This window comes from Pezoporus wallicus, unplaced genomic scaffold, assembly GCF_028554395.1.
Source record: "Pezoporus wallicus isolate ANWC-B61680 ecotype Strahan unplaced genomic scaffold, APGP_CSIRO_Pwel_v1 contig_6714, whole genome shotgun sequence".
NCBI lineage: Eukaryota > Metazoa > Chordata > Aves > Psittaciformes > Psittacidae > Pezoporus > Pezoporus wallicus.
In genome coordinates, this window is record NW_026637486.1 from 2,583,565 (window position 1) to 2,604,498 (window position 20,934).

At 44.8% G+C, this 20,934-nt stretch overlaps 1 protein-coding gene across 5 annotated transcripts in view; it reads right to left on the reverse strand.

Moving 5' to 3' along the window:
* Positions 1 to 1,696: 1,696 nt before the first annotated feature.
* The window catches only part of EML6 (EMAP like 6), a 119,133-nt gene continuing 99,895 nt past the window's right edge, over positions 1,697 to 20,934 (reverse strand). The window contains exons 28-42 of one of the 5 annotated variants that reach the window (XM_057405811.1): positions 17,690 to 17,768; positions 16,407 to 16,536; positions 15,697 to 15,795; positions 14,458 to 14,478; positions 13,920 to 14,093; positions 13,012 to 13,220; positions 11,373 to 11,530; positions 10,177 to 10,291; positions 8,852 to 9,040; positions 7,033 to 7,205; positions 6,281 to 6,443; positions 5,412 to 5,515; positions 4,134 to 4,287; positions 3,722 to 3,822; positions 1,697 to 1,874 (exon numbers count right to left, since the gene is read on the reverse strand). In XM_057405811.1, the coding sequence (XP_057261794.1) occupies positions 1,850 to 1,874; positions 3,722 to 3,822; positions 4,134 to 4,287; positions 5,412 to 5,515; positions 6,281 to 6,443; positions 7,033 to 7,205; positions 8,852 to 9,040; positions 10,177 to 10,291; positions 11,373 to 11,530; positions 13,012 to 13,220; positions 13,920 to 14,093; positions 14,458 to 14,478; positions 15,697 to 15,795; positions 16,407 to 16,536; positions 17,690 to 17,768 (1,894 nt within the window). In that variant the 3' untranslated portion in view covers positions 1,697 to 1,849. The other 4 variants (XM_057405812.1, XM_057405813.1, XR_008971740.1 and 1 more) reach the window with 4 other exon arrangements.

Below are 20,934 nucleotides of genomic sequence, written 5' to 3' on the forward strand. Positions count from 1 at the left end.
GAAGGCAGAGAAGGTGCTCGCTGACATCACCACCTGCCAGGATTACATCATCTCAGCAAGGAGGTGTGGCTAGAACAAGGACTGCGTAGGGCCGTGTTGTGTATCTGACAAACTGATCTTCTGTGTAGTGATACAAGGCATTAATTAATAAATTCAGTTGTAAAAAAGGTGATTCTTTGAGGTTGCTGAAGCACTTTTTGTGGTACCTGGGCACTGATCCACTCCTTGCACCGGATATTGCACCCAACGGCCTCCTCTTTGTGCAGTGGGCTCAGAAATGGGTTGGCAGGAACTTCCCCCGGTTCAAAAGGGTTTGGTCCTGACCTGGGGCTAAAGCACCAACAAACATTTCTTTTCAAAGACCCAATGCAAGTCTCAAGGTTTTATTTTGGCCTTTATGTCTTTGATCAACAAACAGGCTTTTTACAAGAAAGGTAATTTTAAAACACATTATTCTAGGCCCGCAATCTCAGAAATCCTTTGCCATTGCCCACACTTCCCATTCCTTTCCAGCCACTTTCATGGGAAAAAGTTGAACTTTTTCTTTCTCCACTTCCCCGTCCCTGGAGTTTTTGGTTTTGACAGAAGCACTGATGGGCTTTACCTGCCTTGTGTGAACCCCTGCTCGTGGGCTGCTCTGCTCTGCTCTCCTCTCCTGGATCCCACACCCTGTCCCACAGGAGAGGTGATGATGGGAACAGGAGTCCAAATGAGCACAGGGGGCTGCTTTTCCCAAGGACAGGTGAATGTTCTGGTAGGGGAGGGGGTTCTGTTCTGCTCATGAGCAGCAGTGCCAGGCGGTCCTTGGGATCCCTGCAGGAATTGCAGCAGTGACTCAGAGGCTTCCACACCAGTGGATGGCCCCTGCCTGTGGAAGCAGTTATCTCTAGAGCACAGCTTCCCACAGACAGGGAGTGGATGAATGCGGGGAGCAGCTTCCTCACTGTTGGCATCTTTAACCAAGCCTCTCCCCCTCTACTCACCATTTAAGCTTCGCATTCCGGCTGTAGTCGCGCTACCATCGCACACGTTGTGAACAGCTTACCGAGGGGTGTAATGCCATCGGGGAATTGTCCTCGGAACAGCACAGAGCTGCCTCTGTGTCACAAACAGTTTGGAATTCACTTGTGAAGGTGTTGAAACCCAAAGCAGAGACCGGGGACAGTGGAAGTAAGTACACAGCTGGGAAAGGTGGTGATGATTAGCCCTCCTCTGTGTGAACGTTATAGCACCGTATGTTGAAAGCAAGGGGTGGGAGGCAAGGCTGTAGCCCATACTAATAGAAAACTATTCCAAGGCACTTCATGGATAGAAAAATTTGCCAAATATATATATTTAAAAAGAAGATGGACTTAAAAAATGATAACTTTGCTCCTTCGCTCGCTGACAGCTGAAGTGTGACCCCAGCTCACCCGTTCAAAGCCTGCGGCTTTACTCAGTGCCCCAAAGGTGAGTTTGAAGCAGGAGGTGAAAAACCCACCCCTTTTCTTGAACAAACCAAGCCATAGATTTTGGAATGACGCAAATTAAAGGGCCCAGCGTTTTCTCCGTGTGCTCCCTTCCCAGACAGGGTTTAGATAACACAGTATTAGGCAAAAGCAGCTTTGTGAGTGAACCGTTCATCACTCTGGCCTACCCGGGTTACAAAAGGATTCCCTTTCAGACGTCTCCTTCCTCCTCGGGGTTATCGGGCGAGGTGACATTCAGTAAATGCTGTGAGTAATCTGGAGGTGTCACGGGGCAGCCTCGGGTGGGGGTCACGGCAGCCGCAGGGCTCGAGGCATCGTGGCTGTCCAGGCTGGCCCAGTCACTGGGTGGTGGCAGTAACAGCAGCAAGGAGAGGCTCCGGTCAAAGGCAGCGCCACACAAAGACACTGCAGGGGAAGGAAGTGAGGGAGGGGTTAGCTTGCAGCACCAAGAGAGGCTGTGTTAAATACAGGCATTATGGATCCATAGTGGCTCCAACTGGGGGTTTACCAGCCAGCTGCCAGGTACAGCAACGTGGAGCCAGGAATGATGTGAATGTGCTTCCCTTTCTCAGGAGAGTTGCAGCACCACAACCACCGTTAGGGTGGTGAGGCACTGGAATGGGTTGCCCAGGGAAGTTGTGAATGCTCCATCCCTGGTGGTGTTCAAGGCCAGGTTGGACAGAGCCTTGGATGCCATGGGTTTAGTGGGAGGTGTCCCTGCCCATGGCAGGGGGGTTGGAACTGGATGATCCTAAGGTCCTTTCCAACCCTAACAATTGAGTCTATGAGTCTATAACCAGCTCCTGCCTGAGAACCTCACTGTTTTATGCTGTTCTTGCCCTCCGAAACAAGAAATCCCCTCTATAACCACTGGCCAAAGCAGGGCAGCTGATGAGCTTTGCTGAGCTTATGTAACTTGTGTCCTGCAGGGTGAGGGCTGAGGTGAATGCAGCCTTTGTTCCCCTGCAGCTGCTTTGTGATGGGACGGAGCTTCCTGCTCCCACTGCACAACCCCTTTCTCAAAGGAAAACACTTCCTTCTCCTCCCTAACCCCCAAAGTAGTGGAAAATGTATGGGGGGTGAGGGGGGGTCCTTCATTACCAGCGTCACTGCAGGAGTGACAGTGGATGCTTTAATGTGGGAGAGCTCCTGCAGTGAGGGTTAAATTGACTGCAGTGTCAGACCCGTGTCTGCTGCAGGCTTCCTGCTGGGGAGCCTGGTGTGGGCAAACATCCATCAGCATTTAGGGCTCTGCTTCTGGAAAGCAGCAAAGCCAATCCTGCAGTCCCCAGCTGCTGTTCTCCTGCTGAGGAAGCAGTTATGAATACCTGCTGCTTGACCGCAGCTCTCTGGTACTTGCTCCTGTCGGGATTTGTGCCTTTTCGTTTCCTACCTGCTTGGTTTGAGGGAGAAAAAGCACTTTTCTTCAAAACCCAGCTCTTTTGCTAGTTCTGCTTCGTGCTCTTTGCACGTCTCTCTTGGGCTGTGTTTAACCACGTTTGGTTTTCATTCATCACCTCTGTGCTCCCTGTTTTGCTCGGCAGTTGTGTCCTCGGAGCAGTACTGGGAGCTCAAATGAAACGTGGGGAGTGAGAGTGGAGGGGAACCCGGCTGCAGTCACACGTGTGTCTGTGTCTGTATCTCTGTGTGTGCATTTACTGGCCCTTTCTTTGAAGGAGAAAGAAAAGCCCACCTCAGAGCTCGGGCACCTTTTGCACCTCCTGCTCTTTGAAATGCCTTTCTAAATCTGTCCATCCCTGTGTTTGGCCGGAATTCCTGTCCTACCCTTTGCTGGGCAGGAGCTATTCAGTTATTTTTGTGTGACTGACACCCCCACCAGCTGTCTTTAAGTGGTCTCAATGTTCTTCAGGCACACGTGTGGGTCCTGTGCCAGCAGCTGGGGCTCCTTTTGCTACCTCTTGGTGCCTGAAGCCTCGGAGCTGGGTGCTGGCCAGGTCTGCTGTGCCTCTGCCCACGGGGAGGAGGCAAACCAAGGAGCTACAAGCAGATGCTGCTCAACACAGGAATCCAAATGCGGGATGCTTTAGGCAGTAGCGGTCACCTTGTGAGTGGTGCCAAGGAGGCAGGGTTTGGGTGCAATGAGCATGAAATGCATCGATCCCAGGGTCGGAGAACCAAGCTAAAGCTGCCACCCAGGGGCAGGCTGTGGATGGGCCGAGAGGGGTGTTCAGTGCCCTGCCGGGGGCTTGGTGCTGAAGGGAGCACGCAGCACCTTGGGTCACGTCCCTCACCTGCAGTCGTCTCCTCCCGTACTGATCACGTACTTGTCGTCGTGGGAAAAGCGGATGTTGGTGACGTGAGCGGAGTGCCCGAAATACCGCTTGTGCTTGGCCTGTGGGGAAGGACACGTGCAGGTTGGCAGCAGGGCGACGGAGCTGCCTCGTGGAGCCAAACCCCAGCAGCTCCAGTGTTCTGAGCCCACAGTAACCCCAGCTCGCTGCTCCCTCCTGTGTGCTCCCCCCTCCCTGCCTGCTGGAGGGTGGCTGCTCCATCACCTGCAAGCTGCTCACCTGGGGACCCCCAGCTCCCAGTGCTCCTGCAGCCATTCCTGCTTGGAGCTGCCCCGCTGGACCCCGCATTTGGAGGCCTTAAAACCACAGAGCAAGGTCAGGCTGTTCAGACTAGAGTGAACTATCCACTTACAAACTTTTCTGTGCATGGGAAATCAAACAGTTTCACCAGCCCGAAGTCGTCTCCTGTGACTATGTTTAGGCCAGCATGGGTCACACATGCACAGTTGACATCTGCTTTATCTGCGTTTCGTGGCCAAATTCCAATGACTTCGTCTCCAAGAATGCTGTTCCAAAAACAAGTTAAGAAAAGAGCATTAGACCTAAGGCTCACTCGCTGCTGCTCTGTTCCACAGCGTGGGGAGGCAACACAGCCCAGGGATAAATAACTGCTGCCTTTTAGAACAGTCTTTTCCTTCAAAATCATGGCACTGAATGCGATCTCATCACAGAGACCATCGCTGGAATACATCTTTGTGTGACTCACAACATCACCTCTAAATCTAACCCCTCTCTGTCCATAAATCCTGAGGTTTACCTCCTGTGGACCTCTCTCATCATTTTATACAAGCAGCTACAGTCCCCTCCTTTCCTCAAGGACACACAGGGACCCCCCCAAGGGGATTTTTGGCAGCAGTGTTCTCTTAGCTGTAAGTTACTGAATGAGGGATGCTTGTTTGGGTGTGGAACACTTCCTAAGATACCTGTTCTTCCCTTAGATTAAGCTTCTTTATAATCATTCCTATTTACCTGCACATTTACTGTCAGATGTGTCGGCCCCACTCCCACAATCTGTCAGGAGTCCTTAGAAACAAGGTATTTGGGGCAGATCCTTATGCTTGGTAGCAGAGCAGTGGGAGGAAGAGGATTCTCACTTAACCTTCTCCTCAAACCACCTCTGTTACCACCCGCTCAGATCTCAGATCTGCCTTTGGCCTCTTCCACTTTGCACATGATTACAGTTTTGTAATCCTGTTGGGAGGGGTCCCTATAAACCTATGGCAGTGAATGTATTTTAATGATACCCCCAGCTCCTTCCTTCATAGGCAGCTCCTGTCTCCCTGCTTCCCATGCTGCTTGTGTTTGTTGATGTGGGATAAGGTAGCACCTACACCAGTGTGCCAGTGAAAGCAAAGCGTGAAGTGGTGCTGAGCCCCACGAGGGCAACAAGCCCCTGTGGGTGTCTGACAGCCCTCAGCACGACTGCAGTCATAGTTACTACAGACACCAAGCAGCTATAAAGGTGTGTAGAGAGGTGAGTGTGGAAGACAGAGCTCTGAGGGAGTGTCTGTGTGCTCTGGCAAGTGAGCCAAACCCTGGGGACATTTCAAGCCTTTGGTTTACACAACCTGACCTTCATTCTGCATTAGAGCTGCCCCAACCAGGCAGAACACTGCTCTTAGTGCTTTACCTTGTCCATGTGGCCCATGTGATCTTCTCTATTAAAGCAGGATCTGTTATCTGCTTCCCCAGCGGCACCTCGTGCACTTGGCGCTTATAGGCACCCGTTGATACCTGAGAGCAGGCAAGGAAAAAGCTGATGACTTTGCCATAAAGACATCATTGTCTACATTTGTATCATTTCCAGCAGTAATAGTCTCAACAGGTGAAATATCCTTTTCCCTAATTAGCTACAATTCATTATGTGCAGCATGAAGTAATAACTGTACGGGATGACAACTGAACGAGGTGCTCATACACACGCTGCACAGCTGGTAGATTTCCTTTCAGATATGTACTCTCTGGTTTATCTCAACCTGATTTTACTGAATCACAGGAATTTCAGAAGGAAACCTCACCTATTAAAGCTGTTATAACATGCATCCCATCCTGGGGAGGAGGAGCAGAACCGTTTCTTTATTGGCATAGTCCACAATTTCTTTCTCTATGTTGCACCCTCTCCCTTGAAATGAGACAACACTTTGCTTTTAGCACACTGATGATCTTCTAAGGAGCCTGGTTTGGGCTGGGATAGAGTTAATTGTATTCCCTGCTCATGGTAGCAGGCTGACCCTCACTATAAGGGAACTGAGCTATGTTGTGGCTATGGGCAGAGATGCAGAAAGCAGGGGGAAGACCTGAGTATTTAGAAAGAGGACTATAGGGCCCTATGAACATTCTGAAGGCAACCCGAGTTATCAGCCCTACCTTGGGAGACTTAGAGGGACCTTGAAGTTCAGAGCAACTTTGGAAAGCTTCCCTTTGCCCTTTCTCACCTCTGTATTGTTACTGTGTCTGGTAGCAGGGAAGTCACAGTAAATACAACCAAACAAGACGTACCTGGATGTACCTGCTGTCTGCAGAGAAGTCCATCTGGATGACGAAGCTTGCGATGTCTTTGCAGTAGCCTATTCGGTTCAGGGTCGTACCTTGAGTGAGATCATAGAAATCCACAGTATGTTCTTGTGAACCCACTGCCAAAAACTTGTTATCGGGGCTGATCCTGGACAATAAAACACAGGATGGGGGTAGAATTTACTCTTTCTGTAAAAGATTTTCTTTTGCTTCTCATGCTAATACAAGAGAGGAGATTTCTTCTACTGGAAAACAACAAAAACCTTCTGTAAGTAGCAAGACTGAATTCAAACCAAACCTTGATGCTCAAAAGATAAATAGGATGGAGGATACTGTATGTAGTTAACTGATGTTAATGCATAAAGCACACAGCACGATGTGCAGAGTAACTGCTCCTCTGGGAGAAAGCAACAGGAATTACAATTTTAAAATGGTCTGTGATATTCATTCCCATATTCCCAGTTCCACAGCACACAAATTCCTGGCTATGCCCAAGTAGATATAACTGAATTAATCCCAGCAGTATGCAAGATACGGTATATGAGACACATAAACTTTACATATATGTAAATACAAGCTTTAGGTATTTATCAAGCCACTGGTTGGCCAGTAAATGCATTTCATGCTGTCACACAATAGGGAGTTATAGAGAATCTGCACATCGGCTTGGATCTTGTGGCCCTTTTCTTGCGTCAGGGCTGTGCATTTAGAGAGCTTCAGCTGCAGTTCTGGCCTACCTGATATCCTGGATGGCAGATTTCCTGTCTCGCTTCTTGCCCCAGACCTTGAGGCTGTTCACAAGTAAAACCACGAACTCCCCATTCTTCATGCCAATGGCAACCATGTCACCGTCGGGGCTGTACGCGGCGCAGCGCGCGGGGTGGCCCAGGTTCACTTTGTTCAGCAGTTTCTGTGTTAACACAAGCAAGAGGCTCAAACCTGCCCTGGGAGAGCTCCCAGAGAAGGGAAAGCTTCCAAACACAGGGGATGGAAGCCCCTGATGAGAACCAAATGGCTTGGAGTTTCCTCTAAATTTAAACCTGAAATGTCACATCAGAAATCACATCCCACCAGGCATATGTCTCAGAGCAGGCTTCAACGGAGAGATGTGACTCGGATGGGAGTTCTGGGTTTGTGACTTCATGTTTCACACCAGAAGGGACGCTATTTATCAGAAAAGGCAGAAAAATCAATTCCCTGTTTTGTGTGAAAGTGATTTTGGCAGCTTCTGCAACTGCTGCTGAGGGCAGGGTTTCATTTGATTCGCTGTGTGAAAAAAGCCTGGAACACTCCTGCATTTTTCACCTATCTGACTGTAGAACCATAGAATAGTTTGGGTTGGAAAAGACCTTAAGACCATCCAGTCTGTCATGGGCAGGGACACCTCCCACTAAACCATCCCACCCAAGGCTCTGTCCAACCTGGCCTTGAGGTTCACAAACTGTACCAAATAGATCCCAAACTGTATTTGTGACCTATTCATTTTCCCCTATTAAAAATGATCCCTGTTGGTTCAGGTAACTGCATTTTGAACAGGTCTGTGTAGGCTCCCACAGGCAGAAATCTTTTTATTAGTTTTTTAAAATGTTCCATTTATTTGTTATTTTTAAAACTGATTGTTGGTATAAAACTTGACTTGGCAAAATAAATATCCTGGATTACACTACAGCATCCAACCTGGCCTCGAACACTGCCAGGGATGGGGCAGCCACAGCTCCTCTGGGCACCCTGGGCCAGTGCTCAGCACCCTCACAGGGAAGAGCTTCTTTATATCCAACCTAAATCTCCCCTGTTTCAGTTTGAACCCATCACCTCTTGTCCTGTCACTACAGTCCCTGATGAAGAGTCGCTTCCCAGCATCCTTGTAGATCCTTCAGATCTACATCCTTCAGATACTGGGAGGACTGGAAGAATGTGACTGGTTCTAAAGAAAGCCCACAAGGAGGAGGGAGCCATGTGGCCAGCAAGGCAGGCTTCGTGTCAGGGTCTGTGTATTAGTGACAGGACAATCTGTGTCAGCCGGTCTCTAGGCATGGAATTAAAACTGTTCCTTAATCCATGCCAGCCTGTGCTTTCAGATCAAAACAGGCCATGCACAACAAAAGACACTCCATCAGCATGGGGGCGTTTAAACTTGTGCCCAGAGAAGCTGTGGCTGCCCCATCCCTGGCAGTGTTCAAGGCCAGGTTGGACACAGGGGCTTGGAGCAAGCTGCTCTAGTGGAAGGGGTCCCTGCCCGTGGCAGGGGTTGAAGCTGGAGGAGCTTTAAGGTCCCTTCCAACCCAAACCAGGCTGGGGTTCTGAGATTCCCTGCAGATAGCTGTGTTTCTCTGCAGACTGCTTGCAGTTGGAAAGAGCAGCAGTGCTACCTCTGCAAGGACTCACCCTTCCACATCACCCCAGAGCAGGGCATAAAAGGAACCACACCAAACCAGGAGAAAACACATTGCTCTCTTTATGTGGCTGTGCAAAGGTGCACACGTACTGCTGGAAATCCACACGGTTGTATAAAGTGATCATATTTTATCATATACTTGTAAATTCAGCAATACTCACTTTGTCAGACAGGTCCCAGATTCTTGCTGTTCCATCATTACTGGCAGAGATAAAGATGTCTTTTGAGGGGTGAGTTGCTAAGCCCCAGATTTCCCCTTCCATGTGACAGTCAATCAACAAGTTTGAAGCAGCATTTTTTTCCCCTACTTCAAGGATTTCTCCATCTTTTGTTCCCACTAAAATCTTCCCCTGTTCATAGGTGAAAAGAAGAATAAGAGACAGGTTATCAGTGTAAGAGACAGAATAGATCCATAGCAGTGAATACCAATGTATTGCAGAAATACTTGTGATAACTCATCCTGATTTGTACTGCTTGTTCATGCAGCATCTTAAAAGTAGGAGATTAAACCACGGACACTTTCACATCTTAGCGTCTGCTATCATGTTCTGGTGTCACTGGTGAGTGCTGTGGTGGATTTGCACCTTGCTATTAAGGGTTTTAATTCAGAGCAGAGTGTTTAAATACAAACTGGTAAAGGGTGATTCTCATACCTCTGAGGTAACAAAATAATGCTGGGCAATAACAACAGGGGTTTAGGCTCAGACTGTTGAAGAGCACCTTGCTTCTACTCTAGCCACTCTGTCATCGTCTAAACTGTAAATACATGGAAAAAGCATCAACAGATACAGTTTGAAATTGGTCAGTGGCTACTTGATTAGAAACATAGAACATTCCTCAATGGTGGTGTTACCAAAGAGCATGTCAAATTCCTGAGACTTGATTTATGACGATAAATAGAGTTCATTTCATGTGATGTTAGGTTGGACAGCTGCTCATCATATAAAATACCACTCCTGCATCATCACACACTCCTTTCACAACATTTACAAGTGCTATTTAAATGGGTGCAAAAGTGCCTTTAGCATGTATATTACTCAGTTATTTCTATTTTCCACTTCACCAAATCTTAAAGTCAACCGGTAATTCTCAGCATCAACTTGTTCTATTTGTGACTTCAGGAAAAAAACAAAGCTAGGATCCTCTCTGTCCAAGTGAAGCACCTAAGCTGTGCCCGTGTTGCATGGGAAGCAAAGCTTGTAAGGCAGGTGCCCAAGTTCCTTTTGCCATTTGAAAAGAAAGGTGGGACACAGGGGTCCTGCCTTAGTGAAATATGTCCATACGCTTCCTTGATGACTATAGAGGAAAGGCAGGCCCCAGGTGCCAGAAGCAGCTCAAAGCCCTTCCTGAGCTCAGGAAGACACATAAGGACACATTGCTGAGTAGGCAGGCAAAGCCTCCTCACATAATGCCACGAAAATCTCCCCCCCCTGTGTCTCCCATCAGCCTCCACCAAGAACAACGTGCAGGGGTGCTGCTCACTCACTTTGCCCCTGCAGACGGAGCGCACGCACTCGATGAGCTGGCCTGTCTCAAGCTGGAACGCTCGGCACCTCTTCATCTCCTGGTCCCACAGCTTTACAGCTCCCCCTTCCTTAGTGCTGAAAAGAAGGGTGCTGTGTTACCCACGTCTCCCTCTGCACAGGCTACAACAAAGCCCATATGTAAGTCCCACCTGTATTTTTCTGATTGAAAAATAAGACATACATTGAATCACCTCCTGCTGTATCTTAAGAGGGCTGGAGCATCTCCCATACAAAGACAGGCTGAGAAAATCAGGGTTGTTCAGCCTGGATAAGAGAAGCTGCATGGAAACCTCAGTGTCTGACGGGGGCTGCAAGGATGAGGAGAGGGACTCTACATCAGGGACTGTAGTGATAGGACAAGGGATGATGGGTTCAAACTGAAATGGGAGATTTAGGTTGGATATAAGGCAGAAGTTCCTCCCTGTGAGGGTGCTGAGGTGCTGACACAGGGTGCCCAGAGAAGCTGTGGCTGCCCCATCCCTGGCAGTGTTCAAGGCCAGGTTGGACACAGAGGCTTGGAGCAAGCTGCTCTAGTGGAACGGGTCCCTGACTGTGGCAGGGGTTGGAGCTGGACGAGCTGTAAGGTCCCTTCCAACCCAAACCATTCTGTGATTCTATGACTCTATAAAAACACCTCACTATTGTGTAATGGAAAATAAATAATGTAAATGCCATCACACTTTATGTTTTGAACAGTATCTACTTTGCAAAAACCAAACTGTTCTCTTGTCACTTAATCTCAAATCTCTGCTGCCAAGACAAGCTTGGCATATTTGTTACTTCAAGTAAATGAAAGAATTTACTCATCAGCATCTCCACTGGGAGAGGTTGTCTGTAATTTGCCAGAATTAAAAAATTAAGGAAAACTGACTTCTACCAGGCTGGCAGGAGCTTATGCAGGTGCTCATATCAATTGCTAGTTTGAGGTTCAGTACACCCTTTGCACATAACATGCATTACCGTGACCTTGAGTATCCTACTTATTAGTCCTTTACTAAGATACCTGTGCACATTACATCAGATTTAGACAGCAGCTGCCACAGTAGAGATGCCATTTATCTCTGGGAAGCATTGTGTATGCCTAGGGTATTGGATAAGCTGAAAACAAAACGAGAGAGAGAAAAGCCGTGCACTGTAGGAAGGTTTTGTATCTTACGGTCTCTCCTTCCCTCCTGTAACAATGAGTCCGTCTCGAAGGGTTGTGTACATTGTGAACACTGGCCCTGTGTGAGCTTTTGCCACAAGCCTGACCAGAAAATGGTCCTTCCACACGTAGACATCTCCATTTATGGCACCAGTAAATGTAAGGTTATTCTGCAACAAAAAGCAACAATCTCTGATATAATAAATACCTCAGCAGTTTTGTTCAGCTTCAGTTAAGATTCTTTTAGCTACTGAATTTTCTGAGAAAAGTCAACTATGCAATGACTGCAGGAATTAAAACCATCTGCATTGAGGGAATGAGTTTAATGACTGCACTTTGAGGGTGTTTCTTTGGGATGTTATTAATCATGTGGGTGGAACACATTCACCTCATGCATCTATCTCGAACTTTCAGATGCGTGTGCTTCTTCTGGTGTGCTCATGCAGTGCCATGGCCCCACTGGTGAGGTGGACAGCAGGTGACCACTGCTGAATTCTAAGTGATGCTGATTTCTTCTTGGAGTACGTGTCGGGGAGAATCCCAGTACAGGTGACTGGCAAGCAGGATCTTCCAGATGTTGAAAATGAAGTGTATAAACTTAACTGCAGAACTAACTCAACCTGGTACCTGCTTTATGCACCACAGCAATGGCATAATTCCTGATAAAAGGAAGCCAGTGAGATTCAATCACACATACTTGAGGAAGCAAAAAGCACCCTGGAAGAATGACGTATTCTGATCAAGTTGAGCTCATCTGCTGGCTTTGAAAAGTACAGACAAGCAATTTGTTTGTTCTGTCATTATATTCTGCTTCTTATTTAAAATCACTTTTGGGGTCTTTAGTGTCCATTACATTACTCATATTTTGTACTGGAATAATTCCACTGAACAGAAATAAATGTTTGGTATTAAGCATTTTTTGACAACACACTCACTTCTTTGGGCATAAAGATGAGGATTTGGGAGGCTAATTTTATAGTCCTGCATTGCACATATTAGCACTATTGTCCAGGGTGGGTCATTAGGAGTAAGGGGTTTCTTTGAATTGGTGATTTGTGTAATGTATGCCCAACCTGTGCAAAGGTAATTCCTGTAGGGTTTCTGGATGAAGCAGAAGCTATTTCAGACCTTAGTTAGACTCATGGTAACGCTGCTTTTCCCCTGTTAATATGTCCTGGTTTTACTAATGATGAAATCTAAAGCACAGTGCAAGGTTCCCTAATGACCATACTGGAGAGCAGAATATACTGGCACCATTAGTGGGATCACTGGCATATGTTGTACCAAATACTGTTAGTAGAAAAAAAGGTAGCAGAGCCTACCCACCAAATAACATCCCATTCTTCTGGGTTAGCTAGTGAAGCACCACATAACTAGCAAAGTAAAACCAGAAAAGCCATGGCAGCTGATGCTGCAGGTGAGCACAGACATGAATGAAAACCATTCACTGACAGAGAAACCAGACCCTGCTTAGAAAACTTCCATGAGGATGCAAAGGTGTACAGGTTTGAAATGCAAAGTTTAACTAAGAAGCAAGAGGTCGATGGTCTTGCTCTGTGTGTGCTGCACAAGATTTCAACAAAGCAAACTGACACTTGTGGTTTTAATAACAATGTATGATAAAAGTCTGTAGCAAGTCACTTGAACTCACTGCTCCGAAGGCCACAGAAAGCATGGTTTGCATTTTGGCATCTTCCATGGAACCAATGACTCCTTTCTTATAAAGCAAAGCACTGCCAGCTAATGTCCAGAACTTCATGTGTTTTACCCCAACAGACACAAACTGAGTGTCTGAGTCTGGGCGGAACTCTACCACGAATATCCTCTCCAGGTGTCCTCCCCTGCTGGCAACTTTAGCCCCTGTTTTAATTGAAGGATAAAAATAAAGTTAAATTTACCTGCAAAGTTAAGCTCTGATGTGATTTTATAACATCAAGTGACCTGGGACTGGACTAGAGAACTGTGTCCCAGATGCTGAAAGCTAAGCAAATCCCCATATGGTGCATCCAAGATCTTAATTCATGTAACCCGTAAGGACCCTGGATGTGATGAGAGTTTTAGGAAGCTCAGATTGAGGTCTTCACAGCACGATTTGTCACCTTCATCAGTGAAATAACACCACAGAAATTTCGGATATCATCAGTGAGCTGCCCTCTGCTGAAACGCACAGGGGTGCAGCTGGGACACTTTCCCTCTCATCTTCCCATTTCCAAAGGTGCTAATTCCTGTTTGGAATTCCCAAGGCCTATCTACAGCGTAGAATTGCAAGTTTAAGTATTTTAGGAAGAAGAAAATAATCTCCTTAATTTCACAGAATTTTATATTAAACAACATTATTTCCTTAACTTTTATTTATAGTAGAAATTTAACACTGATTTTCTTGTTCATATTATCTATCACTCTGCCATCTCCTTTAACTGGCTTTGTGACTTGAGGAGCTGTGATACTCAGAGTAATCTGTTCTCTGGAATACCCATCTATTCCAAAGACTTGAAAGGAAAAGCAAACAACTATACACAGTTCTGTCAGGCCGAAGGAAGATGATTCTTCCAGAGTTACCTTCTTGCCACCTCCACACTGTGATGGTGTGCTCTGGATCAACTCCCACAGAAACCAGAAGTTTGCCAGTTGCACTGAAGTTAACATAGTTGACCCCTTTGGTATGGAAGCAACGCAGCATTGAAATCGTTTGCTTACTCATAGCATCCCATATATGAATTGTGGGAGTTGTACCTACATGCAAAAAGATGGGATCAAAGAGAATTAATTCAGCATTTGGAAAGCTTCAGTGCAAAAGAGGCATTTTTCAAGAACATTTAACCTAAACAGACACTTGGAAGTTGAGGGGGTTTGTGTTAAGATTAACAGTACCCAAACCAGAAAATAATCATAATAGTTTGCAAAACACAAGGGGAATCATTGGATTTCATGAAGTAAGACAAGGTCTGAAAGAACAACATAACACTCATGAAGAGCCTCATGCAAAAGAAACTGTGGAAGTTTCATTTGTATCCGCGGTTCACACAGATACAACAAGGAAACATGAGACTTCAACAGAACTCTGCTGGACTAAAATCCACAAACAAATCAGCCTTACCTGGGAATTCTGTCATATCACCTGCATTGTGAGAGCAATGGCAAATGAGGAAGCATCAAGGGAAAACAATAGGTGAAGTAAGTCATGTTTCTAATGCTGAACTGCCAGCATCAGCACCAGAAGGAAAAACAAAATTAAAAGTTTGAAAATGGATATGGATTAAATCAACAAAGCAAATAAGCAGGAATATTGTTGAACTTCTTTGGGTATATTGGCTTTTATACACAAATATTGCAACAATATTTAGTACTTTGAGGTTTAAAAGAAATGCTAAAGACATGCAGCTTTTACAAACTGTTACGTTTCGAAGTGGAATGAATCTGTGGTTATACAGAATCTCAACCATAACCAGAAGTGCTGATTTCATGGGCTCTTGCTGACAGACTAAAAAGGGGGGCTGTAACAGTTTTTAACTCAGTACTTTGAACAGAAGCTCTGACAAGACACAGACTTTTGTGTTCCCTCAACATCCAGATTGAAGTGACAGCCCCTGGGTGCAGGTGGCAAAGCTGCTTTGTCAAGGTGCCATTTTCCTGCCCCTTTGTGAAGCTACTCACTACAGAAGTTACAGACTCAGGTCTCCTTCTGTGATGAGATGAATTCAAATGACACCATTCTTTTTCATGCAGTTAATTATATTCAGCAGGTTTAAGTGAAAGCAAACAGATCCCTTGGAAGGCTTGGGACAAATATCCTGCATTTCCCATGCAATGTTTACTCCTGCAAAAGGCACTAGGGAATGTAAGAAGACTCTTTGTGTAAATACTAAACACATAAATACATAGGGTCTCACAACTGGCCCCTTACATGTGCCATAACTTCTGTTGAGATTCCCCTCTTTTTCTTTCCTTTCCTGTACAGCTTCTGTACTCCTGCATAGGAAATTTTGATTCTTTTATTGTCACTGCTAAGCATTTTACTGCTAAACACTGCCTTGGATACAGGAAGGAATGGGAATTCTATAAATCACACGATTACAGATTACAGTTTATCAAGGTTTGCTTTCTGAAACATGATTGTGCTACAATTAACTCTAAAATCCAGTCACTCACAATCACAGGTGAAATTCAAATCACAGGAAAATCCTGAAGCTTGATTACGTCTTTAAAAATCAAAGAAAAAGACTGAAGACAATAGAACTGGCATGTCCTAGTAAAACTCCAACACAGAAAAGCCCAAAATGAATCCGTGCCCCTGATGATTTGTGAGTACAACATTACTATATGGAGAGTCACCTACCGATCTGGCTGGTAGCCACAATGTTTTTATACTTTGGGTGCTGATTCACAGTTAGGCAGAGAATGTCATCAGTATGCTCCAGGTAGAAACTCTGACTCCCTAATAAAATTCAAACATGGTTTTAATCACAACAGTACTGAAGGAAAAACCACCACTGAAGCAAAGAATACTTGGCCTGTTGCTACACTGATACTGTGCTTTCCAGGGATGGATGGGGATGGAACTACCTCAGCAGCTGCTGTGCTCTCTCTCCCAGGCAACATTAGCAAATGCACTATGAACATAACCATTAACACACATATCTATATATAAGAGCAATATTTAATAAAGTAGCTATCTTCAGGGAACCAGGAATCAGCACAAGAATCATCCTGTAGCAACCTGTAACTGCAAGGAAAAGCCAAACTGTCAAGTGCAGGGTCCTAGTTCCCCAGTAGATCAAAGCAAAGTGGAGAGCAAGCCCTGTGAAGTCTGAGCTTTGCACTATCCTCCCATGGGCAAGGGCCCAAATAGAGCAGATGGGACAGAGCTTCCCAGCTCTGTGGGTCATGGTCAGAGGCCATGCTCAGACCAGAGTCCCTAAAGGTCACCAGATGTGACAGCTTTTCTGCCTCTGCCCCTGCTCCTTCTGAAGGCAGCAGGCTTTCAACCAGAAACCTTTTACTTGTAAAGCATTTTTCATCTCAAAGTGTTGTTTCAAGTTGAATTACCAGTAGAAAGATTTTGGACTATGCCTGCTGCAGCTGTGTGGAAAATAATATCAGCACCATCATTCAGGTAATGGAGGTTGTTGCGACAGTCGAATCCTCTGTATCCAAAAACATGGTCTAAAGCCAGCTCCTGGTCAAGTAAAACAAAGAGGAAGAGTGAAATGAAAGAAAGAACAAGCGATCACAGATTTTGCCTCACATAAGCACAGTTCTAAAGTAATCACATGAGCTACAAATACCTTGTAGAGGTGATGCGATAATTAAACTATAGTTTATCAGTTAACCCTGTTCTTTTACTCATTTGTTGGGGCATGACATTCTCACAGACTATATACAGTGCTTTAATGGTTAACTAAGGCACTGCATTTATTTTACTATTTCTTTAATAATTCATCTGGCTGCTGTAAATTTCCCTTCAAAATATATGCAACTTATAAAACAGATCCAGATCTATTAATCCTATAGGACATCAGATCTTTGCAAGTGTCTTTAATTCTACTTTAAGAGCCTTCAAAAATCATTCTTTCAAACTACCAAGTTTTAATAGACCTAATTCTGACCTGAAAGTCCTTATAAGAAGCAAAGGCTATAAGTAACTTCACAATTAACACATTAATCAGAGGTGTAATTTCAGCGTACAATAAGCAACTGCTGAGGAAACTTCCTCCAGGAAAACAATGGTGGTTAATGGGTAGTTGTTAAAGTTGCTTTTGTAGCCCAGAAGACAAGAGTTAATGAACCTGTCCCAGACACAATCACAGCTTACTCGGCACAATTCAAATGAGAGTGGCAGCCCAAGCAAGTGTTGCGAACGGCCCACACAGAACACAGAATATTCCTTGTTCAGCATATAGTGAGGGAATTCAGAAAGGCTGTTTGGGGGAAAAGGTGTGCTTCAAAGTAAACAAGCAAACTTCATCATGCAAAGTCCTGCATGTGATTTTCTCCTGTGTGAACATGCAGCTTCTGACTGTTTCCCATGGGATTATGTAGTGAGTACAGGCTCGGCGGTGGATGCACATACACTCTGGGTCTACCTGCCTTCAAACTGAGAGACAGATGGTGGGTTTGGAGAGCTTCCTATTGCATGCGAGCTTTAACATCCTCAATCTGAGGCTCTTCCTGACAGAGGCTGCTGTCTATCACATCTCCTGGTGTTTGAAAGCACTTCCTAGAAATCTCTTTCTCTTCTCTTCTACCTCTCCATGACTTCAGCAGCCCTCAAAACGGAGATGAATTTCCCCCAGCACTTCTAAAGCAAATGCAAAAGGATAAAGCCTGACCTCAACCAGTTTCTTTTTTTTGTTGATATTGTTCTTTTGCAGTTTCTCGGGTTGAGGAGCAGCTCTGCTAACTGGTGGCCTGAAACAAACAGGTACAAAATAGGACAATCAATATGCTTGAAAGCAAAATAAAGCCTCCAAAACCACAGCATGTGTTTGGTATGGCAACAAGAAATGGCCAACTGCAACTCTATCAGCTTAATGCCTAGTTTTTTTAGAGTTGACCAACAAACTGAATACAATCATATGAATGTTGATGGAAAGAGCAGAAATAACACTGATTTTGTGGGTGAGTGGCAGAACACCTTACGCCGTTTTCTAAAACCCCCATGATATAAATCCATAGGGAATTCCTTGAATACTAAAGGATAGTAAATTATTGCTTTCAGAAATGAGCTAAAAGATATTGTACAGCTGGCACTTGACATTTCCCCAACCTTGCTGCTTCTGAGAAACCCCACCATGAAACCTTGACATGACTTTACGAAAACCTTCTCCAAAATCATATTAAAGATGAAATGATTAGGTTTTGAACTGTACAAGTTATTCATCCGTGTGAAGTTAACAGGGACTGAGGCCAGCAAAGCACTTTTATATAATCACAGTTGCTAGAAGTAGCTAAGAAGACAAATGTGGAACACTGAAACAAAATCTGATCTGAGCAAATGGTCTTTAAGGACTGACAGCCTGTGCTGCTACTATTGATCCTTCTGAGGAAGCAAGAAGAGGCACAGACCCAAGAGGAGAAGCAGGAGCTCAGCCTCTGGAAGTTCATGACCTTACAAAATCAAAGGCCTTGCTCCACTGTAGATGAGCACTGTGTTAATTTGAGCATAATGATTCTCCTTTCTGTTAATAGAAGTTCATGAGGGCTAATTCGTGTAACAACTCCATGAGGGTTAATTCTAACCCTGTCTGCGCAGAACAGAGCCACGAGGGTTGCACTGGATTACTGGTGAACATTAGCCCACATCCTTCATCATGTTTGATACTTAGAAAAGGCCTTGGGTACAAGTGATGATGGGAAAAGAATAAAACCAGATGTTATGGTTAAATGCTTCTCCAAAACATCACTTGATAGCTGCTGTTAATAACACAAACCCCACCTCACAACATGCCTTTAAACTCCAACTGCAGGTTCTGGAGACAGGGCTAAACAACAGTGGGGTTCTGCAAGTGAAAAGCCCTCAATTTATTTAATAACTATTCCAATTTGGAAAGCATTTCCACACTTTAAGATTTTTAAAAAGATGTGTGCAGTATCCATGATAAATGCCATGAAAACTACATTTTCCTTGCCTTTGCTTTTACTCCCGTTAATTCTCAGTTTTGCAAGAAGTAATTGCAGAATGAAATTCCTTTTTCTTAAAGGGAGCTGCTTTTTCTGGAATTGTATTTTTGTATGGAAGGTATTAAAGGCAACAAGTGACAAAACACACATTTAGAGCACTCACTGCTACACAGCTAGAATACTTATTGCAGGAGTAAGCAGCTGAAAATCTGAGCTCTCAATAAGACAGAACAAAGCTGGAGGTGAACAAACTAACCCACCCCTCAAGCAAACAAACAAACTCACTAAGTACTAGCAAAGTGCATTAGCAGGTGATCTTGTGACATCAAAAGAGTGAAAGAGTTACCTTGATCCCCTTGTAAGCAGCAAATAAAGCCAAGTAAGAAACTTAATACAGTTTAGGTGTACTTCTGACCACTTTACTCATGCACAAGCACTTTTAGAGTCCATCAGTCATTCCTCTGTGGCACAAACCATGCTGTTCAAGCATGCCAATAAGAACTAAAACAGAAATTAAAGAGTGCACCAGTCCACAAATTCAGGAACACCATCCCTGGGTATGCTCGGAACTAAAGATCCTATGGGATGGAGGAAAAAAGGAAGCTACATCCCTGCTTCCTGCACACTTTATACTGCAGGAGAACGTGATTCCATGCGTCTATTTGCAGGTTCCTGACAGGGATGGAAATTGGTAGGAACTCAACAGCCTCCTAAGCACAGTTGAGAACGTCACACAATGGATGCTTGTTTTCTCCCCTAGTTCAGCCTGTGAGTTTGCCTCGTCATTGTTCCTTGGGAGGCCAACTTGCTCATGGGGACAGCTTGTACTTTTCTGTTCAGAGGGAAACAAGCACCTTTATTTTCTCTGAAAGTGGTCAATCAAATCACATTACATAAGTGGTGGCGGCAACTGGACCGAATAGCAGCGCAGTCACCAGAGAAGGGGGGGGAAACTCTTACAGAACTTAAGGCTCTTACAAAATAAAATCATGATTTCATTGCAGCCCAGATTTACCTGGGCCTTGCTTATGAAAGTAATAAAGCATTTTCTTGTATGCTCCCTGCTCTTTTTTCTGTTTTAGTGGAACTTCAAGACATTTGTACATTTCTTTACATTATTTTAACCCCCAAGATTTAGCATCAGTTAACGTTTATGACAAGAGCAAGGCAAGATTCTTTATGCAAATAAGAGGACATTACACTGTGACATGCTTGATCATCACTACTGTAAGCATGAGGTTTCATTTGGAAACATACACACACACACATATACTTTGCTATATACCTTTTCACAGTACACACCGACACCATGTTGTGTGCAGTCATATATACATATACATGTATATATATACACACTGCCTTGTGATGTTAATAAAACAGATGTAAAGCAACACCCAATGTTTAAGAAGTCATTTCAACAAGTCTGGGACTGCGCCTACTTGATTTTGATACAGAAGATGGCAGTGTCAAGACAAGAAACTTGCACAGCAGCAAATGACATGTATTTCCCCCTTTTGGTCTATGCAATCTGCGTTGTACATGGACAGCAATCTGTGCTTTCTCTGTGTTAGTACTTACTTGACAATTCCCTGCCTCCAAAGGAAAGCAAGTTAAAACATAATACAAGCATTAACAGTTTCTTTCCAGTCATTTGAAATAAATGTGCTTATATTACATTATGGGGTGAATGAGTTCCAGGAAAGGTAAGACACAGTCTTACAGACATTAAAGGGCTTTCAGTTCTTTAGATACTGTGAATACAGCAAATAAAAATAAAACCCCTGTTACTAATGATCATCTTGACAATATGCTTCCACAAGTATGCAGGGGTAAAAATCAGTGAACTACTCCAGATTTACATTAACAAACCTCACCCGCTGTCTTCAGAGAGAAGGGTGAAAGAGACAATTCATTCCCTCACACCTAAGCTATAAGGTGATCTGAAATGACCACA